Source organism: Tachysurus vachellii, chromosome 14 (genome assembly GCF_030014155.1).
Source record: "Tachysurus vachellii isolate PV-2020 chromosome 14, HZAU_Pvac_v1, whole genome shotgun sequence".
In the NCBI taxonomy this organism is placed as follows: domain Eukaryota; kingdom Metazoa; phylum Chordata; class Actinopteri; order Siluriformes; family Bagridae; genus Tachysurus; species Tachysurus vachellii.
The window spans coordinates 2,290,919-2,309,879 of NC_083473.1; the positions used below are offsets into that span (position 1 = coordinate 2,290,919).

Below are 18,961 nucleotides of genomic sequence, written 5' to 3' on the forward strand. Positions count from 1 at the left end.
CATATAGTCTGTCTTGATCTTTCTTTGTTTGCATCTTTTCACATTCTCTTTTCTTTCTTTTCTGTCTTTGGACTTTAAGACCCATGAATTTGCTATATATAATATATACAAACAATTATATATTTATTATTATTATTATTATTATTATTATTATTATTTTTTATATATATATATATATACATATATAAAATATATCGTCGCTGTCAGGCGGAATCCTCGTATCTCCAAAACCGTTATTTTTCAGGAAATTAAAAAAACTCCGTACCTTATCTGCAGTGCACAGGGTTTAGTCCGCGTTGCAGTGGATTGTCTTGTACTAAATTCCTGTCCTCAGACGAGCACCAGAACTAGCGGGGGTCAAGATTTTTTTTTCTTTGAGCCCAGTGTTTTGAAGACATTTACCTCAGAAGACGTGTTGATTCGTTGCGACTCTTCTTGAGGAGAAATATGCCGTGAAGCTCTCACACGGAGTGAGGAAGAGGTGGACAGTTGAAGTGTCCAATGGAGTTATGAGATTTGCACTCAAGCTATTTTCAAGACTTTAGATTGGTTAATAACTTGTAAAAATAACAGACCCACGTAGGGACTGACCAATAGCATCGATATGTGAAAAAATATGAAATTGACCAAATTTGGACGTACGAGGTTTCCACCCGACAGCGACGATATATAGAATATATACTATAAAACATTTACAAACAAGTAAATATAACATGGATTAATATTTAATAGTATAATGAATATTTGAATAATTACATATATGGATACTATATAAGTTTCCAGTTTATTAAGTACACTCTGTTTCACTTAAGCACAGCGTTCGTGTTTTGAGAAGGGTGTAGTAGAGAAGATCTCTGTTTGTTCAGAGGAACATATTGTATGAGAGGCGGTGAGTAATTCAAGACCTACTAAGTGATCTAGATGGTAAATAGTTTCACCATTCTGAAGGATTTTTTCCTTTCTGCTTTTAGTCAGCTTTACTCTGTCAGGTACCTAAGTGTAGCCCTAAGTGTAGGAGTTTAGTAAATCTGTAAGTATGAACTCAAAATACATTTTTTAAAGTTTAAATTGATATTTATTTCTACTGAATAAGCCAGATTCATTGTTGGCAAGGAAAAACTCCCTAAGAAGACAAGTCATCCTAGTTATGGTCGGCAAAGAAAAACAATCACAAAACTCTTCCTCGTTCACGCAAGGAGTTATAGGCAGTATTGACTGAAAAAATGTGTCCACAGAGCCACACTTACCTCCATTCATGTTGCTGGCTTCCTGTGCTTTAGAAGAAACCCTCCCTAGCTGGTGAGAATTGGCTGAATCCGAGAGGAAATCGGGGGATTAAACTGTTTTACAGATCACATCATGATATATAAAATTTTAGATATAAATTATACATTTATTTATTCAATTTAATATAAATATCTTTTAAAATATCTACATTTCAGGGTCTTAATTGTCCAAAGATTGTAAACACTACCACTGTAGTATATTTGTGTAGTGTTAACCATTTATCACTATATACTGGCACATATCTTTTGTAATTGCAAAGTTGTGGAAGCTCATACAATGACATGCTGTGCCAGTGTATTATTATGTATTAACGTTTTAGACATTTATACTGCACACAGCACCTCTTCATATGCAAGTAATCACTGAAAAGTGTGTGTACGGTGTAAATTTCTACAATTCTGTCTGGCTTTTTTTTTTCTTTTCTTCCATGTTTAATCCATGCTGATATAACAAAGCAGTGCTCTAAATAAAGCAGAATGAAAGACATGACTGTGCTTCATTTCACTTAAAATGCAGATCTCTTAAACATTCATAAAGGTGATAAAATGTATATAAAACTTTCAAATGTTCTATATTTTAAAGTTTAAAATGCTCAAGTTCTAGTTTAAGACATTCATATGCTTACAAGTCAATTTACAACTCTATAAACAACACACTCCAGCTCCTAATGATATATGATGAGATTTCACAAGTCTAGTTATTGTCCTTTGTTCTTTATAATTATAATAACCTTTATATGATGATCTTACATGCTAGTAATCAGCCATAACATGAAAACCACCTGCCTAATATTGTGTAGGCCCCTTTGGCCCAGCAAAACAGCTCTGACATGTTTGTTTTTATATATATATATATATATATATATATAATGTGTTGTATTTGACATGGACTGCTTAGGCTGTTTTAATACAAGATAGAGATCTATGAACTATTATGATAACTAGCTTTAGCTGATTTCACAGTGAACGAATAAAGTAGTTAGTGAGTAGTTATTTTGCTGTAAATAGATTGGAGCGATTAAATAAATATGATTAATAACTGTGATTAAGTAAAATAGCATCAATTGTGTGTTTTCATTTATTTACATGCGCTAAATAGCATTAGCATTACTAGTGATAACTAGCATTAGCATTACTAGTAATAACTAGCATTACATATTAACTTGTTCCACGTCCTATCTACTCGCTTTAAGTGATTCACAAGCAAATATCATCTCTTTAGTAAATTAATCTTTTACGAATTCACGAATTGTGACAAAATAAGATATTTAAATAGACATGTTAACATTTGGTGTCGTCGAATCGTTAAAAAAAACTACAAATCCCGACAACCTTAACCGGATGTTACAAACACCCGTTTCCGTGGCGAGACCGGATGTTCGTCGCGCTCGCGCTGCGAAGGCCCTTTTCTCTCTGTGTGTTGTGGCTGTGTGGAGATCAGACACTTGTGAGTGAGAAACTAATCTCTGTTTTAACGTGTAAAAACGTGTAAAAACGGAATATTCTGCATTGTGTGTGTTCGGGAAGTCATAGGGTAGCTGTAGGGTTTGTGTGTGTGGAGATAAATGTTTAAAAAGTGAAAGGTTTGTAGTTTATCTGTAGCACGAGGCTGCTGTCGGCCATTAGAGTCTGGAGCTAATGCTAACGCTAACGTTAAAGCTAACGCGTGCTTTCACACACACACACACAGACATCTGGGGTTAAACTGATCATTTGCTTCATTTACTTCAACTCTACATTTATGTTCTGATGAATTCAGTTCTGTTTCTAAACTAATTCTATAATGTTATAAACTCGTCTATCTGCTGTGGCGTTAGCATGTTAGCATGTCGGTGTGCGCGAGCGATGTGATTTATTAAGAGTTTTATTATTAATATAACTATAATTATAATAATATAACTGTCTGATTCTCCACAGACGTCATTAACGCACGTTTAGCTCGGTGTCTGATTATTATTCGGTTAGTTTTACACGTCCAGTTTGTACAAAAGGAATTAAATCATAAATAAATAATTGTTTATATATTTGTGTTTAATATTTTATATTTATATTAACATGAAACTCCTGTTTTTTTTATTTCTGCAGTTTCTCAGTAAACTCTTTTATAACTGCAGTCCTGGGACTTCATAGTAAATGTTCTGATTATTTTTCAACTTTTGGCGGTTTTTGTTTATTTAAATCGCACAAAATGTTGAATGTTTTTATAAAAGAGCTTCATTTTCTGTATAACGTTTATTTGACGTGTCATCTGTGACTTTCCTGTTCTCATAAACTCCAGCAGATGTTTAATATTAGAATTGTGGCACAAAAACGTATATTTCTCTCACTTCTTGTGCAAAAGTACATGGCTCTCGCAGTCACATTCGCATGATTTGAGACGGACTGGAAAGCGATTGAAATGAGTTTGTTTTCACGATAGTTTATCCTTTAGCAGATAAATTATACAGTGATCAATGAAAGCAGGAAGTGGATTATTGGGTTAATCAGGAGCATAGATTCCATAATACCTGTGTAATGTCACTGGGATGATTTGAGTTTGTACTGGTTTCTCTTCAGAATGGCGGACTGGGAGACTGCGCCGGCTGTGGCCGAGACGCCCGAGATCAAGCTGTTTGGGAAATGGAGCACGGATGATGTGCAGATCAATGACATCTCCCTTCAGGTCAGACTTCTGAAAACTCTTCTCTGGATAATTAAAATTTTGTGTGTAAGGCCTTCCTTAAAAATTTTCTTGTTTGCCGTAACCCGACCGACTCTGTCAATTTAGGGCCGACTCAATTTATTTATTTTTTTTGCTTTAAGTCCGACCGACTTGCCGGTTGTAAATATGCGTTAAGACTGACCTATTTTTTTTTTACTCTTCAAACAACTAATACAAAAGCAATAAAATATTAATTATATTTTAGCAAGTATTGTAAATATATAAATTTCCCAGGCCTACATACAAACGAAGGCTATGTTCTTTCTTTTAAATAAAAACCCGTGACGTCATCTATGTTTACACTATCGGTTAACGGATGTCACACTACGGCCTGTGCGTTCGCTTCGTCTTATACTCTCGTTCACTGTCAGAGTCAACGGTTTGCACTTGGTAATGATGGCTACGGCTGCAGCAAACAAAATGTTTGCATTCACCATTCAGTCATATGGGTTCGGGCACCATAATACATCTAAAAATTTCATTAAAACAGGTCAACACCGCTTTAACTTGGCACGAAAATCTGTGCCCAGCATCAAAATAAGGTTTGCAATGATGCGCCCGAAGGCATGGGTTGAAGATATGCTAATTTGTTTAGTCATACCTACGTAATCACATCACCAAAATTGTACTTTTTTTTTTTTTTTTTTTTTTACATTGAAACTTGGAAAAAAAAATATGGACCTACCTACCGACCTTTTTTTACTGTTACTGCAAACCAAAATATTTTTAAGGATGGCCTCATCTGTAACAGAGCGAGGCTAGAGTCACATCCTGACCCCGTCTGTGTCCTGGTGTGCTATAGCTCTCGCAGATTAATCTCTCTGCTTATTCATTGGCTGCTGCTTTTCCGTTGCTCAGCCAATCACCGGCTCAGAAACACTCCTCGTGTGACCCGTGTACGCTCAGAGCTAATCTGTTAGGTTTTTCACCTATGTTTAATTCTTTGTATCTTTTCTGCTTCAGGACTACATTGCTGTGAAGGAGAAGTATGCCAAGTACCTCCCTCACTCCGGAGGGCGCTACGCCGCTAAGCGCTTCCGTAAGGCTCAGTGCCCCATTGTGGAGCGTCTGACCAACTCCATGATGATGCACGGACGCAACAACGGGAAGAAGTTAATGACAGTGCGCATCGTCAAACACGCCTTCGAGATCATCCACCTGCTCACTGGGGAGGTAAGCAGGAACATTCTCACTGCTGAGTTCACTGCAGTGTTCCGTTGGTGTGTGTGTGTGATTCCCTCCGTGTTCCCCTCAGAGTTGTCTATTTAAATACATTTTTATTTATAATTTGTGCCCGAGGCTAGAGTCACATCCTGACCCTGTCCGTGTCCTGGTGTGCTATAGTTCTCGCAGATTAATCTCTCTGCTTATTCATTGGCTGCTGCTTTTCCATCGCTCAGCCAATCACCAGCTCAGAAACAGATCGTATCCTACATGTCTAGTCTGTGTGTGTTTCTGACAGTACTAATACGAGTTTCTGATGGTGTTTGTGTGTGTGTTCAGAACCCCCTTCAGGTTCTGGTGAATGCCATCATTAACAGCGGCCCACGTGAAGACTCCACCCGTATCGGCAGAGCTGGAACGGTCAGGAGACAGGCCGTGGACGTGTCCCCACTCCGCAGGGTCAACCAGGTACACACACGTACAGAGAACCTACACTCCTAAACTTCATCCAGCAGTGTGTACACACACACACACACTTTATCTGTGCTTAAAATCTAAAAGAACAATATGGTGGAAACACAAGAAACGGATGCATACGGATTTGTAAAAGTTAGTGCTCATTATAATAGCAGACCTTCTCCTGAGGCGTCTCGTGTAGGAGGGTGAACATCAGTACACACAGACCCACGTCATATATCTGTCTCCTCAGTGATGTCGTCTGCAGCGAATCAGCAGTGTTTCATGTGATCACTTTTTTACACAACTGTAGTTTGTAGTGAAGTAACTGTTATATATATTTTACTGTAAAATTGTCCTGGTTGACACAACAGGCTAAATGGAGTTATTTCACATGTTTTAGTGCTCAGTTTGTGTGTTTATTGCACATTAGTATTTAAGCTTCGGTGCTTTTGAATGTTTTCCGTAAACAAGTTTGTCATGTACTCACGCAGCGGTCTTCTAATATCACAGTAACGTAAACTGTTCTGTTTGTCTCTTAAACATAAACTGATGTCATTTCTTATTTACCTTTTAATCAGAGATACTGACAGAACCTTTAAATCGTATGAAACTAGAGGAGTGTGTATACGAGTGTATATCGTGTTGAGATGTATAAGACCTGCAGTTCTGTCCTGATGTTTCTTGTGGTCTCGGCATGCTGAAGAACCGGCAGAGTAAAAATGTCTCAGATCATTTTCTGCTGCTTCCTGTTGCTCTGCCAATCACAAGCTCAGATTCAGAACCTGTTTCTACATGTGAACACTTCATGTTTATCATACGATCACTTATTAAAGCGTCCGTCTGTCTGTCTGTGTGTCAGGCTATCTGGCTGCTGTGCACCGGGGCGAGAGAGGCTGCCTTCAGGAACATTAAGACCATTGCTGAGTGTTTGGCTGACGAGCTCATCAACGCCGCCAAGGTAACTAGTTATGATGTCATGGTGCCTTTGTAGGCAAATCTGTGACTGTCACCGAGGCTAGAGTCACATCCTGACCCTGTCTGTGTCCTGGTGTGCTATAGCTCTCGCAGATTAATTTCTCTGCTTATTCATTGGCTGCTGCTTCTCCATCGCTCAGCCAATCACCAGCTCAGAAACACTCCTCGTTCTTACACTATAATTTAACACTCTTAATGTTGAGCTAAATCTTTAACCTCTCGGTTGTTAACTTCGTCTGTTTGGTTCTCAGGGTTCGTCAAACTCTTACGCCATCAAGAAGAAGGACGAGTTGGAGCGAGTGGCCAAATCCAACCGTTAAAACTGTTCATGCTTTCTACTGAAAGATCAAATAAATTTGGAGAAACTTCAGAATCGTGTCTCTGATTTCAGCCTGAAACAAAAAGTAATTCTCTTTACTGATAATAAATAATGATAATTATTGATAGCATTAGTTGTTATGCTTAAATTAAGTATTTTATGAAACATCAGTTTTTGTCTGTTTTGTTAAAACGATCAAAGTGTTTTGTGGACAGTCTGCGAAATTAAATGCAGCTCTATATGGATAAAAAAAACCCTGTTCTTTTAAAGATAATCTTTGTTAAGAGGATTCAAACATTTAGTGTGCTGTTAGCGGGAAAACTGACTATTTTCTCATAAATGCACCACATTTTTTATTCCTTGTATAACTCACATTTTAAACATCTCGTCAGTAAGCGTACGGCTAAAACGACCTGGAAACAAAACGTTTAAAAAGATTTAGTGCCTCTGGAGCTTAAAGGTGGGGTCTCCATTGTTTGAAAGTCAACGTTGACATTTGAAATCACCAAAACAAACACGCCCCTTACCCAAATGGGCCCCACCCCTGTATTGATAGCTCCGCCCCACACATACACCCCTTTCTGTTCATTGGCTACACGTTAGTTTTGTTGTTTAGTTTGTCGGCCCGACTCAGTTTTCTGAAGCGTTTCTCAAACAACGGAGACCCCACCTTTAATGTCCGATTACAAAGTGAATTTTATTACTTATTTTACTTAATCATAATACTTTATTTTATTACTGATAGTTTTGAACATTATACACACAACAGTTGGAACCAGGAAACTAAACAGATCACGTCGGTTGTCTTTATTAACCAGAATATAATAAACAATGATCTAGGATTTCTTACAGCTCTGTATTTATCTGATGTAACCTGGAGCTTAGATAAAAGACTATATAGATAAATAGCTTAAAATAAGGATTTTAGTTTATAACTGTATATTTAATAAAGTTAAACTGAGTTCTGTTTAAAGTTAGGATCTGGTGCTTAAAGGGGCGGAGCTTAACCTGTTACTAGGTGAAATATTATAAAGACTGTGATTGTTTATTAAAATAGGAGCGCTGTTAAAATCTGCTCTATTATAAACCTTCACTTTGTCTCTATGTTCAGATATTTTAGACTATATCGTGTAGGGATTACATTGGTGACCATATGAGAGATGTTCTAACATCTGTATGTTATAAATGTAATGTAAATGTAAACATCTCTGACACAGCAGAAAAGTCATAGAGGCAAATATCATGATTTCATTGCTGTTTCTGTGATGTTCGAGTATCTCTGACACAGTGGCTATATATATATATATATATATATATATATATATAAACTCTGAGATGTGTCTAATCTGATTGGTCACAAAAATAATCCCTACACGATCTAATCTGTATCATTTAATTACCTCTATCCAGAGGTGGCAGTAAGTCATACACGTGCAAGTCACAAGTAAGTTGCAAGTCCCAAATTTGCGACTTAAGTCTGACTCGAGTCAAGTCATATGACTCAAGTCCCCATCTCTGCCTCTAACATTATTAAATATTATATACAACACATTTCTTCTCCCTCTTCACCTTTCAATCATTTTCTCCTCAGATAAAGAAACTCTTATCCTCGTAAATGTCCTCCTCACAACTCAACACTCTTTGAGCTCTTAAGTGTTAAGATGCTTTATGAAGAACTTTAATCTTTACTCAGATCTTCCCAATTTTCTAAGCACTTTATTAGACTTTTGTAACTAAGAGAAACTCTTTACACTAAAAATCTTTATGAATACGAGCTGCAGTCTTTGTTATACATCTTTATGTATCGCAAATAAAAATCAGTTTCACATATTTTACTGCCTAATGGCTGAGTCACCAGGCTCCTGTTTATTGTGAGCTCTTTCAGGACTCTGCCTTTAGTGGCTATTTTATTCTACCACATTTGTCCTGCCCTTATATGTTGTTTTAAACTGCTGAAGCATCGCATCTATGGCAAGAAACACTGACACTAAAGTCATTACCGAATATCTTTTGAGCATCGATGGTTACATGTACGATCGCGGTAAGCTACGGTAGCTAGCGTAGCATTGTGACTCTCAAAGGTTCTTTTGGAGAAGAGAAACCACCATGAACAAGAATCTTTACAAAAGGTATAAATGATGAATTGAAATGATTTATTTATTTTTTTATTAACATCTGGGAGTCAATGCGTGTTTTGTGTTGTGTGTTTGTGTGTAGACGAACATAGAGAGATGTGAACATAGAGAGATGTGAAATGTGTGTTGTGTTGTGTTAGAAAGGAAGCTTCTTGTTGATCAGCAGGCAGAACGAGGAGAGCGACCCACCGAGTCTGGAAGCTTCACTGCATGATGTAGGGAGCAGGTTGTAGCCTGTAAATTTCTGGAAGGCCTTCAAAAAAAAAAAACAGAACATCAGACCATCATGAGGAGCAATAGTTTGGTGGATCATCTGAGAAGAAATTACCGTGTAGACATTCGGGTGTTTATGATGAAACCTTTTTCCTTTTATATTTGTCCTCCAGAAATGTCCTTATTTTTACAGATTGGCTTCAGATCCTGTTAATCACTGATTGAATATTGTGTGTTGTGTGGAGAACTCACAGAGACGCTGTTAGGACATTCCTCCTGTGTGGGGTGGAGAAGATAATCCACTTCACCTGCACTGCGCACATACACACAGTTAGCAGCAGCATCCTCTGGTACACACAACACGTCATAGTGATGATCAGTCAACTGCTCCATCACCTACACACACAAACACACACACACACATGTACGTTAAATCAGCCTGCCAATATATTTTATTTCTTATCAAGCATTTATTAAGACCAGCACATACATTTTGTGTTTACATTTTTAGCCCTGAAGATGTTGGAAAACTAAAAAGTTACAGCTTTACCTCTAACTGTTACAAAGCTGACACTGGAGACTCCTTCCTTACTCGTTACATAAACATCTTACAGGAAACGTCACCATGTCAACGCTAATTTTTTTTTGTAATCCGGATATGTGGAACGTACACACCCCTGTGGAATCCCTCGGATTAGACAAAGTGTACATGAACTTCCTGGTTTGAACACTAGGTGTCTCTGCTGTGTAAAACTCAGTTTCTGCCTTCCTCCTTTTAGAACATCTACTACAGCTTTAAACTATGGGGCTTTTTACACCTGGTCACTTCATGCGTTTTCTGTGATCCGATATCTACCCGATGGTAAAAAGACCAGGCCTAATTGCCCTCTGAAACGTTTTGGAGACGGATATAAATCCGATGGTACAAACCACTTCAGGAGGTGGTCTGGGACGCGTTTCAGATGAAACTGGACAGGTGTAAATGAATGTAGTTGTTCAAGCCACATACGTCAGCGCTAAACTCCTTCCAAATGGAAGTACGTCACTCAGGTGATCTTTCACCCAGGCGTCTCGTCGGGTCTTAAAACGCGCTGCTGCCGCCAGCGAAAACGCAGCAAACAGTAAATGCTGTTTTTTGTAACATAACCGTCTAACCAGTTTAATCGTCTTCTTTTTTATTGCGTTCTGAAAACCACAGACACCAAAGTGTGTTCCGTTTCAATTACCCCGGAAATGAGGTAAAATATATTAGCATTTTGGGCGGGAGCAGAAAGATCGGATCGATATCCGATTCGCCGAGACACATTTATGTGGAAGGCGAAGCTCTCTATTTACCAGTCGATCTACGTTCCTACCCTCACCTATGGTCATGAGCTTTGGGTCATGACCGAAAGGACAAGATCCCGGATACAGGCGGTCGAAATGAGTTAGAGATAGGGCGAGGAGCTCGGTCACTTGTCAGGAGCTCTGAGTAGAGCCGCTGCTCCTCCACATCGAGAGGAGTCAGCTAAGGTGGCTCGGGCATCTGTTCCGGATGCCTCCTGGATGCCTCCCTGGGGAGGTGTTCCGGGCATGTCCAACCAGGAGGAGGCCCCGGGGGAAGAGGGACTGTGGAGGGACTATGTCTCTCGGCTGGCCTGGGAACGCCTTGGTATTCCCCCGGAAGAGCTGGAGGAAGTGTCTGGGGAGAAGGAAGTCTGGGAGTCCCTGCTTAGACTGCTGCCCCCGAGACCCGGCCCCGGATAAGCGGTAGAAGATGGATGGATGGCATTTATGTGGCCTAATGTAAATGGAACAGTTTTAACAAATCAGAGAGCTATCGGACCAGAGAAAACACATGAAGTGACCGGGTGTAAAAAGGCCCTAAGACCAGGGGGCTTCAGTCTTTCCACAAAGGACCGGTGTGGCTGCAGGTTTTCATTACAGCCAACAGGAGGCACAAGTGGCAGCTGATTAGAGACTTTTGAACTGAATACAGAAGTGAAATCAGGTTAAAACAGTTGGAATTAAAGCCTGGGGCCACAACAGCCCTTTGTGGATACAAATTAAAGCCTGGGGCCACAACAGCCCTTTGTGGATACAAATTAAAGCCTGGGGCCACAACAGCCCTTTGTGGATACGATTTAAGTCCCTTCTTCTGCCGCAGAACAACATTCTCTCTTCTGATTCGTTTTCTGCTTACACAATTCTATGTAGCAGAAGAATGTTTGTAGAAGAAAACTGGATATGATTTGGATAAAGTTCAAACATAAAGGGGAAAATTTCAATATTTTATTTACATTTAATTTCATTTTGCTGATGTAAAATGTCTGTATAATAATAATAATAATAATAATAATAATAACAACAATAATAATAACAATAATAATAACAATAATATTAATAATATTAATAAAATGTGCAAAATATTCAAAGACTTTGTGAAGGCATTCATGAAAACATTACAGAGGAAACAGACGTCTGTTACTTGTTAGCTAACATTAACATCTCGCTCCAAAACTAAAGAAGCAAACCGACCGAACCTCAGAGATGAAACGGATCTCGTCTGATTGACAACATCTGAGGTGAAAAAGTGCGGAGATGGAAAGTGATGATGTTCTTTTAACGCACTGGACAGGAATCAGACAGACTGCTCTTAAAGATAATGAGGTTATAACATGGAACAGGGGCAGAGTCAGGGATCGGATTGCATCAGCAGCAGCATCTGCTATCACTATTACAACACACACACGCACACACACACACACACACACACACACACACACACACACGAGTGTGAGTGGACACAAACATCAGAGTCTGTTCTAATGGAAGCTGATGCACATGATCAGATTAAGCTTAGAAACATTCAGACCAACAATCTAGTAGTGCTACTTAAACAGGGGCCACGACGACACACACACACACACACACACACACACTCTCTCTCACCTTTAGTGTCCGTCTCGCTCCCTCACTATTGCTGAAGATGATGGTCTCAGGACCCCCCATCGAGCAGATGTTCTTCAGACGAGTGCCAGCAGATACAGGAACTGTGGACACAGCAAAGTCCTACACACACACACACACACACACACACACACACACACAGAGTAGTGAGCCTAAATTACAGTACAGTTTGTATATTGACAGATGTCTATGAAGGTGATGGTTTGAGTAGAGTGAGTGTCCATTCACACTACACACCCTACACTAGGGATCTCAGTGTCGCCCCCTAGAGTGTATACCAGTCACTGCACCTAGCTAAGCTAGATGTATAGACAGGAAATACCTGTGAAAGGAGGCAATACAATTTTAACCCACTTCCTCTAACTTCAACTAAGATGTTTATATTTTCTTATTAAGCTTTGGGTTGATTTATTTTTATGGACTGAATCAGTGAAAATTGAAGCCTATAAGTGCCGTCAGATGAAAGCCGGTGATCACGCTGTGGAATCACGAGGACAATGATAGGGATGAAAACACAGGATGCAGCGAGCGAGCATCAGCGGGGAGGAAGGACTTGAAATGCATATGAATGTTGTGAGAGCTGCAAATCAGAGCAGAAGTGAAAGCATAAACGAACAGGAAACGATGTGTATGATGAACAGTTCAGCTGAGACAGCAGACGAAGCGGAGAGACCTGAAGGAGAATATATTTTTAACTTGCTCTCTGACAAAAGGAACAAGCAAGTTGTAGCAAATCAGTGCAGTCAATGCTGACAAACCGGTTTGACACCAAAATATCCACTTTAACCAGTTCATGATGGATGTTGGGAAGAGGCAGAATAAAAGTCCCCACGCTGATCGTGCTGCTTTCTCATCTGGAGAGAAAGAGAACGTTCAAAGTTTCAGTTCGTTCTAACAGATCAAGATCCTCACGGTCAAAAAAATATCTAAGCAGAAACCTTCTGTGTTTTCTGCAGCATGTGTGAAAGCAGAAGCAGAGCTGATTTTTTTTATTAGCAGGAAAAATATTTCCCTGAAACGAAAAATGACCCCAAATTAAACCGAGGAACTGAAAATAACGATATTGCTGCTTCAACACTGTCGTGATCGAAATGTAGACATGAACGATCTCCCAGTTTCAGTCAGTTTTACAAACTGATGCTATGGAAGGAAACCGAGGAGAGTTTGAAAGCATGCGAGAATATTTAATACTGATGACGTCAAGAATAATCAGAGTAGAGTAGATATTTTTCTCATTCACGGATCTTTATACGAGACTCAAGATTATCATGAGGCTACAAAAAAAACTTGGTGATGATTTGAAGATCTCAAATAGCTACACGGACATGGACACTTTTCTTAAAATGCTGCTGCAGCATAACGTAAAATCTGTACGCAACGGAGGACGTTGTGTATGAAGTCCTGGAAAGGGGCAGCGTTAGAGCTGGAGGCTTAAACCTCGCGTCATCTCTGGAAACACAAGCAAGTCTCATCTCAGTCCCTGAAGGTGTTGAAGGTGAGTGCAGGTAGAGTATAATGAGGCTTTGTACCCTCGTGATGCAGAGTATTGTGATGTTTTTATGTCTAGAGTGTAGTTTGAGTACGGAGTTGTTTTCATACCCGAAAGGAATTGGCGAGGATCTCGGCTCCACGCTGGTTGGTGTGTTTGGACAGACCGACAAAGAACTCTCTCCCGGTGAAGAGCACATCACTGCCCTCCAGTGTGGCTCCATCGTCCTCCATTTCCACCATGGTCAGGTTCAGCTCAGTGAGGACACGTCTTACTGCCTCCACCTATACGGAGTAGGAACCTCGTATCATATCATACAGAGTAGGAACCTCATATCAAACCCCACAGATATCAACAGGGGTGTGTGTGTGTGTGTGTGTGTGTGTGAGACCTCCTGGCGTCTCTCCTGGCTCAGCGGCTGTGTGAGGAGTGCCGTGTCCCCCTGTATGATGGCCATGTCCTCTATCCTCCAGCTCTCAGGAAGGTTTGTGTTAGTGTGTGTGTCAGAAGGGATCTCCAGCACCTGCAGTCCCACCTTCTGCCTCAGAGTCCCCACTAACACGCCGTACTGACGCTGCAACTTCGCCACCTCCACCTCTACCCCGCCCACACTGGGGGACTGAGGGATACCACGCACCACAGCATGGGTGAACCGCCCGTACGGACACATGTTCGCCATAACTCTCACAGTGTCCGTGTTCTAATGGATTATAAGATGGTGTGTTCTAATGGATCACTTACTCATCCACATCAGCATCACCCAAACCTGAGAGAGAGAGAGAGAGAGAGAGAGAGAGAGACAGTTATCTCTACTTTAAACCCACACCACACATGACTATTGTTATATCAGCACCAGTAAATTAATTATTGATCAGCACATTGGTGAAGCTGCTTCACTGAACCAGACCAACCAGCTGTCCTGAACCATGAAGGTTTTCCAGAACAACCAGCTTCACTAAAGCAACTTCTCTAAACCATCAAGTGTGTTTCAAACCCAAAACTGTTTTTGAAACAAATTTTCTTGAACCAACTAAATCCACCCAACAGAACTAAAGATGTTCTCAAGAGAAACACAGGAGCTTCTGACATAACAGGAGACTCAGTTCAGTCCTAATGATGACTGATGTCACTGTGATTTAAAACATGATGCTGTTATTGCAGTTTTTATTCTACACAACTTCTTGTGCTTTGGTGATGCTGTATTATACATCACAGTCAGAGAGAGGGAGAGAGAGTACAGAGAGAGAGAGAGTACAGAGAGAGGGGGAGAGAGAGTACAGAGAGAGAGAGAGAGAGTACAGAGAGAGGGGGAGAGAGGGAGAGCGAGAGAGAGAGAGACAGAGAGAGAGAGACACAGAGAGAGGGAGAGAGAGAGAGAGTACAGAGAGAGAGAGAGAGTACAGAGAGAGAGGGAGAGAGAGTACAGAGAGAGAGAGAGTACAGAGAGAGGGGGAGAGAGAGTACAGAGAGAGAGAGAGTACAGAGAGAGAGAGAGAGAGTACAGAGAGAGGGGGAGAGAGGGAGAGCGAGAGAGAGAGAGACAGAGAGAGAGAGACACAGAGAGAGGGAGAGAGAGAGAGAGTACAGAGAGAGAGAGAGAGTACAGAGAGAGGGGGAGAGAGAGTACAGAGAGAGAGAGAGTACAGAGAGAGGGGGAGAGAGAGTACAGAGAGAGAGAGAGAGAGAGACAGAGAGAAAGCACATAGAGAGAGAGAGAGAGAGAGAGAGAGAGAGAGAGAGAGAGAGAGAGAGAGAGAGAGAGAGAGAGAAAGAGCGAGTGAGACAGAGAGCGAGAGAGAGAGAGCTGATCCAGCAGGATGAAGTTGTTTAGTGATGCAGGAATGAGAGCTGACCGGATGATCTCTGTCTGCTCATGAAAGGTAAGAGAGAGAGAGAGAGTGTGTGTGTGTGTGTGTGTGTGTGTGTGATATAACTGATGTCTCTTCATCACACAACACACTCACAAAACAAGTCTGAAGATGAAGCATACTTTAGATTAGATTTTACTATTTCACAAAATAGTCTCTCTCTGTCCAACACACACAAACAAACACACACACAAATACACACACACACACACACAAACAAACACACACAAATACACACACACAAACACACAAATACACACAAACAAACACACACAAATACACACAAATACACACACACAAACACACACAAATACACACACACAAACAAACACACACAAATACACACACACAAACACACAAATACACACAAACAAACACACACAAATACACACAAATACACACACACACACAAATACACACACACACACACCATGTGAAAGTTTTCCTAATGTAGGCGTGCAGTTTAAACAATGATAATCTGGTAGCTTCAACATTTCACTGTTTGTTCATTAACGTTAAAAAAACACCAAACATGATCAACTTTGGAGCAAAGGGGAAAAATATAAATGTGTAATCTGATCCAGATTTATGTCTTTCTGCAGAAGATAAAGATCTACAGAAAACTTCACAAAACTTCACAAAAATCTGATTTTATCTTTTAAACCGAAATAAAGTTCTCTTTAATCCAGATAAAACCAACACATCGTACACAAACAAAACCATGCTGCACTTTCTCAACACAACAAAGCTGTTTTATAAAGAATGTGTTAGAAATAAATCTCCGTCTTATTGTTATTAATAATATAAACCCTAAATAATATCATCTTACCTTATAATAATAATAATAAAGCCTCGGTTTAAATCCGTGACACGGAGTTTATGAACCGACTCATGTCCCTCTGATCCCACACCCGTTATCTCTCTCTCTCTCTCTCTCTCTCTCTCTCTTTCTCTTTCTCTCTCTCCCTCCCTCTTGTCTTTCCTTCTCTTCTTCCACTCCCCTTCCCCCTAACCATTCCTCCTGCTCGACCGCGTACAACCACCAACTCGACTCAATGAACCGATTCCCCTCTGGTTTAGTGAATCGATCACGTCGGCTGTTGATTCGTTTGATTTTAGTCGCTTGATTCAATAATTAGCCTCATTTTAATTAAACAAAAACAACCAAAACTTTTTAAATAAATCTTTATAAAAAAAGGTGCTTATATTTAAACACTTAAACTAATATAAATTTAAATTCTATAAATAATTCAAAGCAGATGTTTAGAGACTACAGACGGGTCCAATAGAGAACTATTGTAATAGTAAAAACAATAATATCCTGATATGTCGAACCCATGGTATAAAAGATTAATGAGTGTTTTCTTTCCCAGCACACGTTTGTTATTTAAAAGCGTGTATAAAGCGTGTAGAACGTGTTCTTTAGACGTCCACACCCCCCTCTCACAGGCACAGTGGTATGATCCGTGTTACTTATAAACCAGCACTCTGGTGTGTTTGTGTTTATGGTTCTGTAATGTTAATAACTGAATTAATGTTTGTTACAGTGAATCTATCGAACCGATTCAGTATTACTGAAGTATTAACACTGAGAGAGAGAGAGAGAGAGAGAGAGAGAGAGAGAGATGAAGTGAGAGAGAGAGTGAGAGACAGAGAGCGAGAGAGAGAGAGATGAAGTGAGATACAGAGAGAGAGAGAGAGAGAGAGAGAGAGAGAAGAAGTGAGAGACAGCGAGAGAGAGAGATGAAGTGAGAGAGAGAGAGGAAGTGAGAGAGAGACAGAGAGAGTGAGAGAGAGATGAAGTGAGAGAGAGAGTGAGAGAGAGCGAGAGAAAGAGAGAGATGAAGTGAGAGTGAGAGACAGAGTGAGAGAGCAAGAAAGAGTGAGAGAGAGAGACAGAGAGAGAGAGAGGAAGTGAGAGACAGCGAGAGAGAGAGAGAAGAAGTGAGAGACAGCGAGAGAGAGAGATGAAGTGAGAGAGAGAGAGGAAGTGAGAGAGAGCGAGAGAGAGAGGGAAAGACAGAGAGAGAGAGAGAGATGAAGTGAGAGACAGAGAGAGCGAGAGAGAGAGAGGAAGTGAGAGGGAGAGAGAGACAGACAAAGAGAGAGACAGACAGAAAAAGAGAGAGAGGGAGAGACAGACAGACAGAGAGAGAGAGAGAGAATGTATCAGATGGTGCAGGGTTTTGTTGTGGCTCAATGATCACCACACACACACACACACACACACACACACACACACACACACACACACACACACACACACACACACATACTTTCTATACTTCTGCCTATCCCTTTTTTTCTGTCTATTATTTTCTTGCTTCATTGCCATTGTTTTTCTCATTTTGCTTACATATCATTTCACTATATATTTTCTTTATGCTGTTCATTCTAGCCTCCTTTCTTTTGTATTTTCTTCATCTAACCTCCATCTTTCTTTCCCCATCAATCCATCATTCTTCTTTATTTTCTCTTTTTAATCTCTGACTCCTAGTTTCTATAAGCACCAGCTCGGACATGTACTTGTAGTTGTTGATATGAGGTTTTCTTTTATGTTCCATGTTTATGTATCATTTATATAAGGAGTCTTTAGTGTCAGCGCTTCGACAGAGTCGGAGTTAAAGCTGGAACGTTCAGATATCTTCACTACAGTGGAGTTTAACCTCATCCGCCCTGGAGCACCCCAGGGTTGTGTTCTGAGCCCCCTGCTGTACTCACTGTACACATATGACTGTGTGGCCACTTCCAACTCCACCACCATCATCAAGTTTGCTGACGACGCTCCAAGACTAAGGAGTTGATAGTGGACTTCAGAACAAAGCAGGAGCGGTCATACCAACCGCTAAACATCAACGGGACCAACAGCACCATGCAGGACAGGCGAGACCTCCAGAGGGTGGTGTGGTCAGCTGAACGTACCATCCACACCGAGCTCCCTGACATGCAGGACATCTACAGCACGCGGTGCCGGAACAGAGCCAGGATGATTGTAAAGGATTTCAGCATCCCAACAATGGACTCTTTTCTTTGTTGTGTTCAGGGAAATGCTTTCGCTCTCTGAAAGCAAACACAGAGAGAATGAGGAGAAGCTTCTTCCCGCAGGCCATTCGGCGTCTAAACCAATAAAAACACCCAGGATCTAGTACTGGACCTCTCTCTCCATCTTCACTGTTTTCCTGCACAACCTTCTTTGCACTATAAGAGAGATAGTCTGCGTGTGTGTGTGTGAGTGTGTGTGAGTGAGTGTGTGTGTGAGTGTGTGTGAGTGTGTGTGTGTGAGTGTGTGTGTGAGTGTGTGTGTGAGTGTGTGTGTGAGTGTGAGTGTGTGTGAGTGTGTGTGAGTGTGTGTGAGTGTGTGTGAGTGTGTGTGAGTGTGTGTGTGTGTGGTGTGTGGTACTAG

General features: G+C 40.5%; 2 protein-coding genes and 3 non-coding genes across 5 annotated transcripts; 4 read left to right on the forward strand and 1 right to left on the reverse strand.

The window, feature by feature from the left end:
* Nucleotides 1-2,672: 2,672 nt before the first annotated feature.
* On the forward strand, nucleotides 2,673-6,954 carry rps5 (ribosomal protein S5). The gene is made up of 6 exons (XM_060887319.1): nucleotides 2,673-2,733; nucleotides 3,843-3,948; nucleotides 4,951-5,160; nucleotides 5,491-5,619; nucleotides 6,470-6,568; nucleotides 6,837-6,954. Exons 2-6 carry the CDS (start codon nucleotides 3,844-3,846, stop codon nucleotides 6,903-6,905), a joined length of 612 nt encoding a protein of 203 aa, XP_060743302.1. The 5' UTR covers nucleotides 2,673-2,733; nucleotide 3,843; the 3' UTR covers nucleotides 6,906-6,954.
* On the forward strand, nucleotides 4,739-4,869 carry LOC132857592 (small nucleolar RNA SNORA3/SNORA45 family). Its single transcript, XR_009649586.1, has one exon. It is a non-coding gene; the product is annotated as a small nucleolar RNA SNORA3/SNORA45 family (small nucleolar RNA).
* Nucleotides 5,281-5,411, forward strand: LOC132857594 (small nucleolar RNA SNORA3/SNORA45 family). The gene has a single exon (XR_009649588.1). It is a non-coding gene; the product is annotated as a small nucleolar RNA SNORA3/SNORA45 family (small nucleolar RNA).
* Nucleotides 6,619-6,749, forward strand: LOC132857593 (small nucleolar RNA SNORA3/SNORA45 family). The gene has a single exon (XR_009649587.1). It is a non-coding gene; the product is annotated as a small nucleolar RNA SNORA3/SNORA45 family (small nucleolar RNA).
* Nucleotides 6,955-9,036: 2,082 nt separating the features above from the next.
* ddah2 (DDAH family member 2, ADMA-independent) lies at nucleotides 9,037-16,531 on the reverse strand. The gene is made up of 6 exons (XM_060887404.1): nucleotides 16,388-16,531; nucleotides 14,082-14,456; nucleotides 13,801-13,974; nucleotides 12,184-12,303; nucleotides 9,505-9,648; nucleotides 9,037-9,292 (listed from the first exon to the last, which is right to left on the reverse strand). Exons 2-6 carry the CDS (start codon nucleotides 14,367-14,369, stop codon nucleotides 9,176-9,178), a joined length of 843 nt encoding a protein of 280 aa, XP_060743387.1. The 5' UTR covers nucleotides 14,370-14,456; nucleotides 16,388-16,531; the 3' UTR covers nucleotides 9,037-9,175.
* Between the last annotated feature and the right edge of the window lie 2,430 nt (nucleotides 16,532-18,961).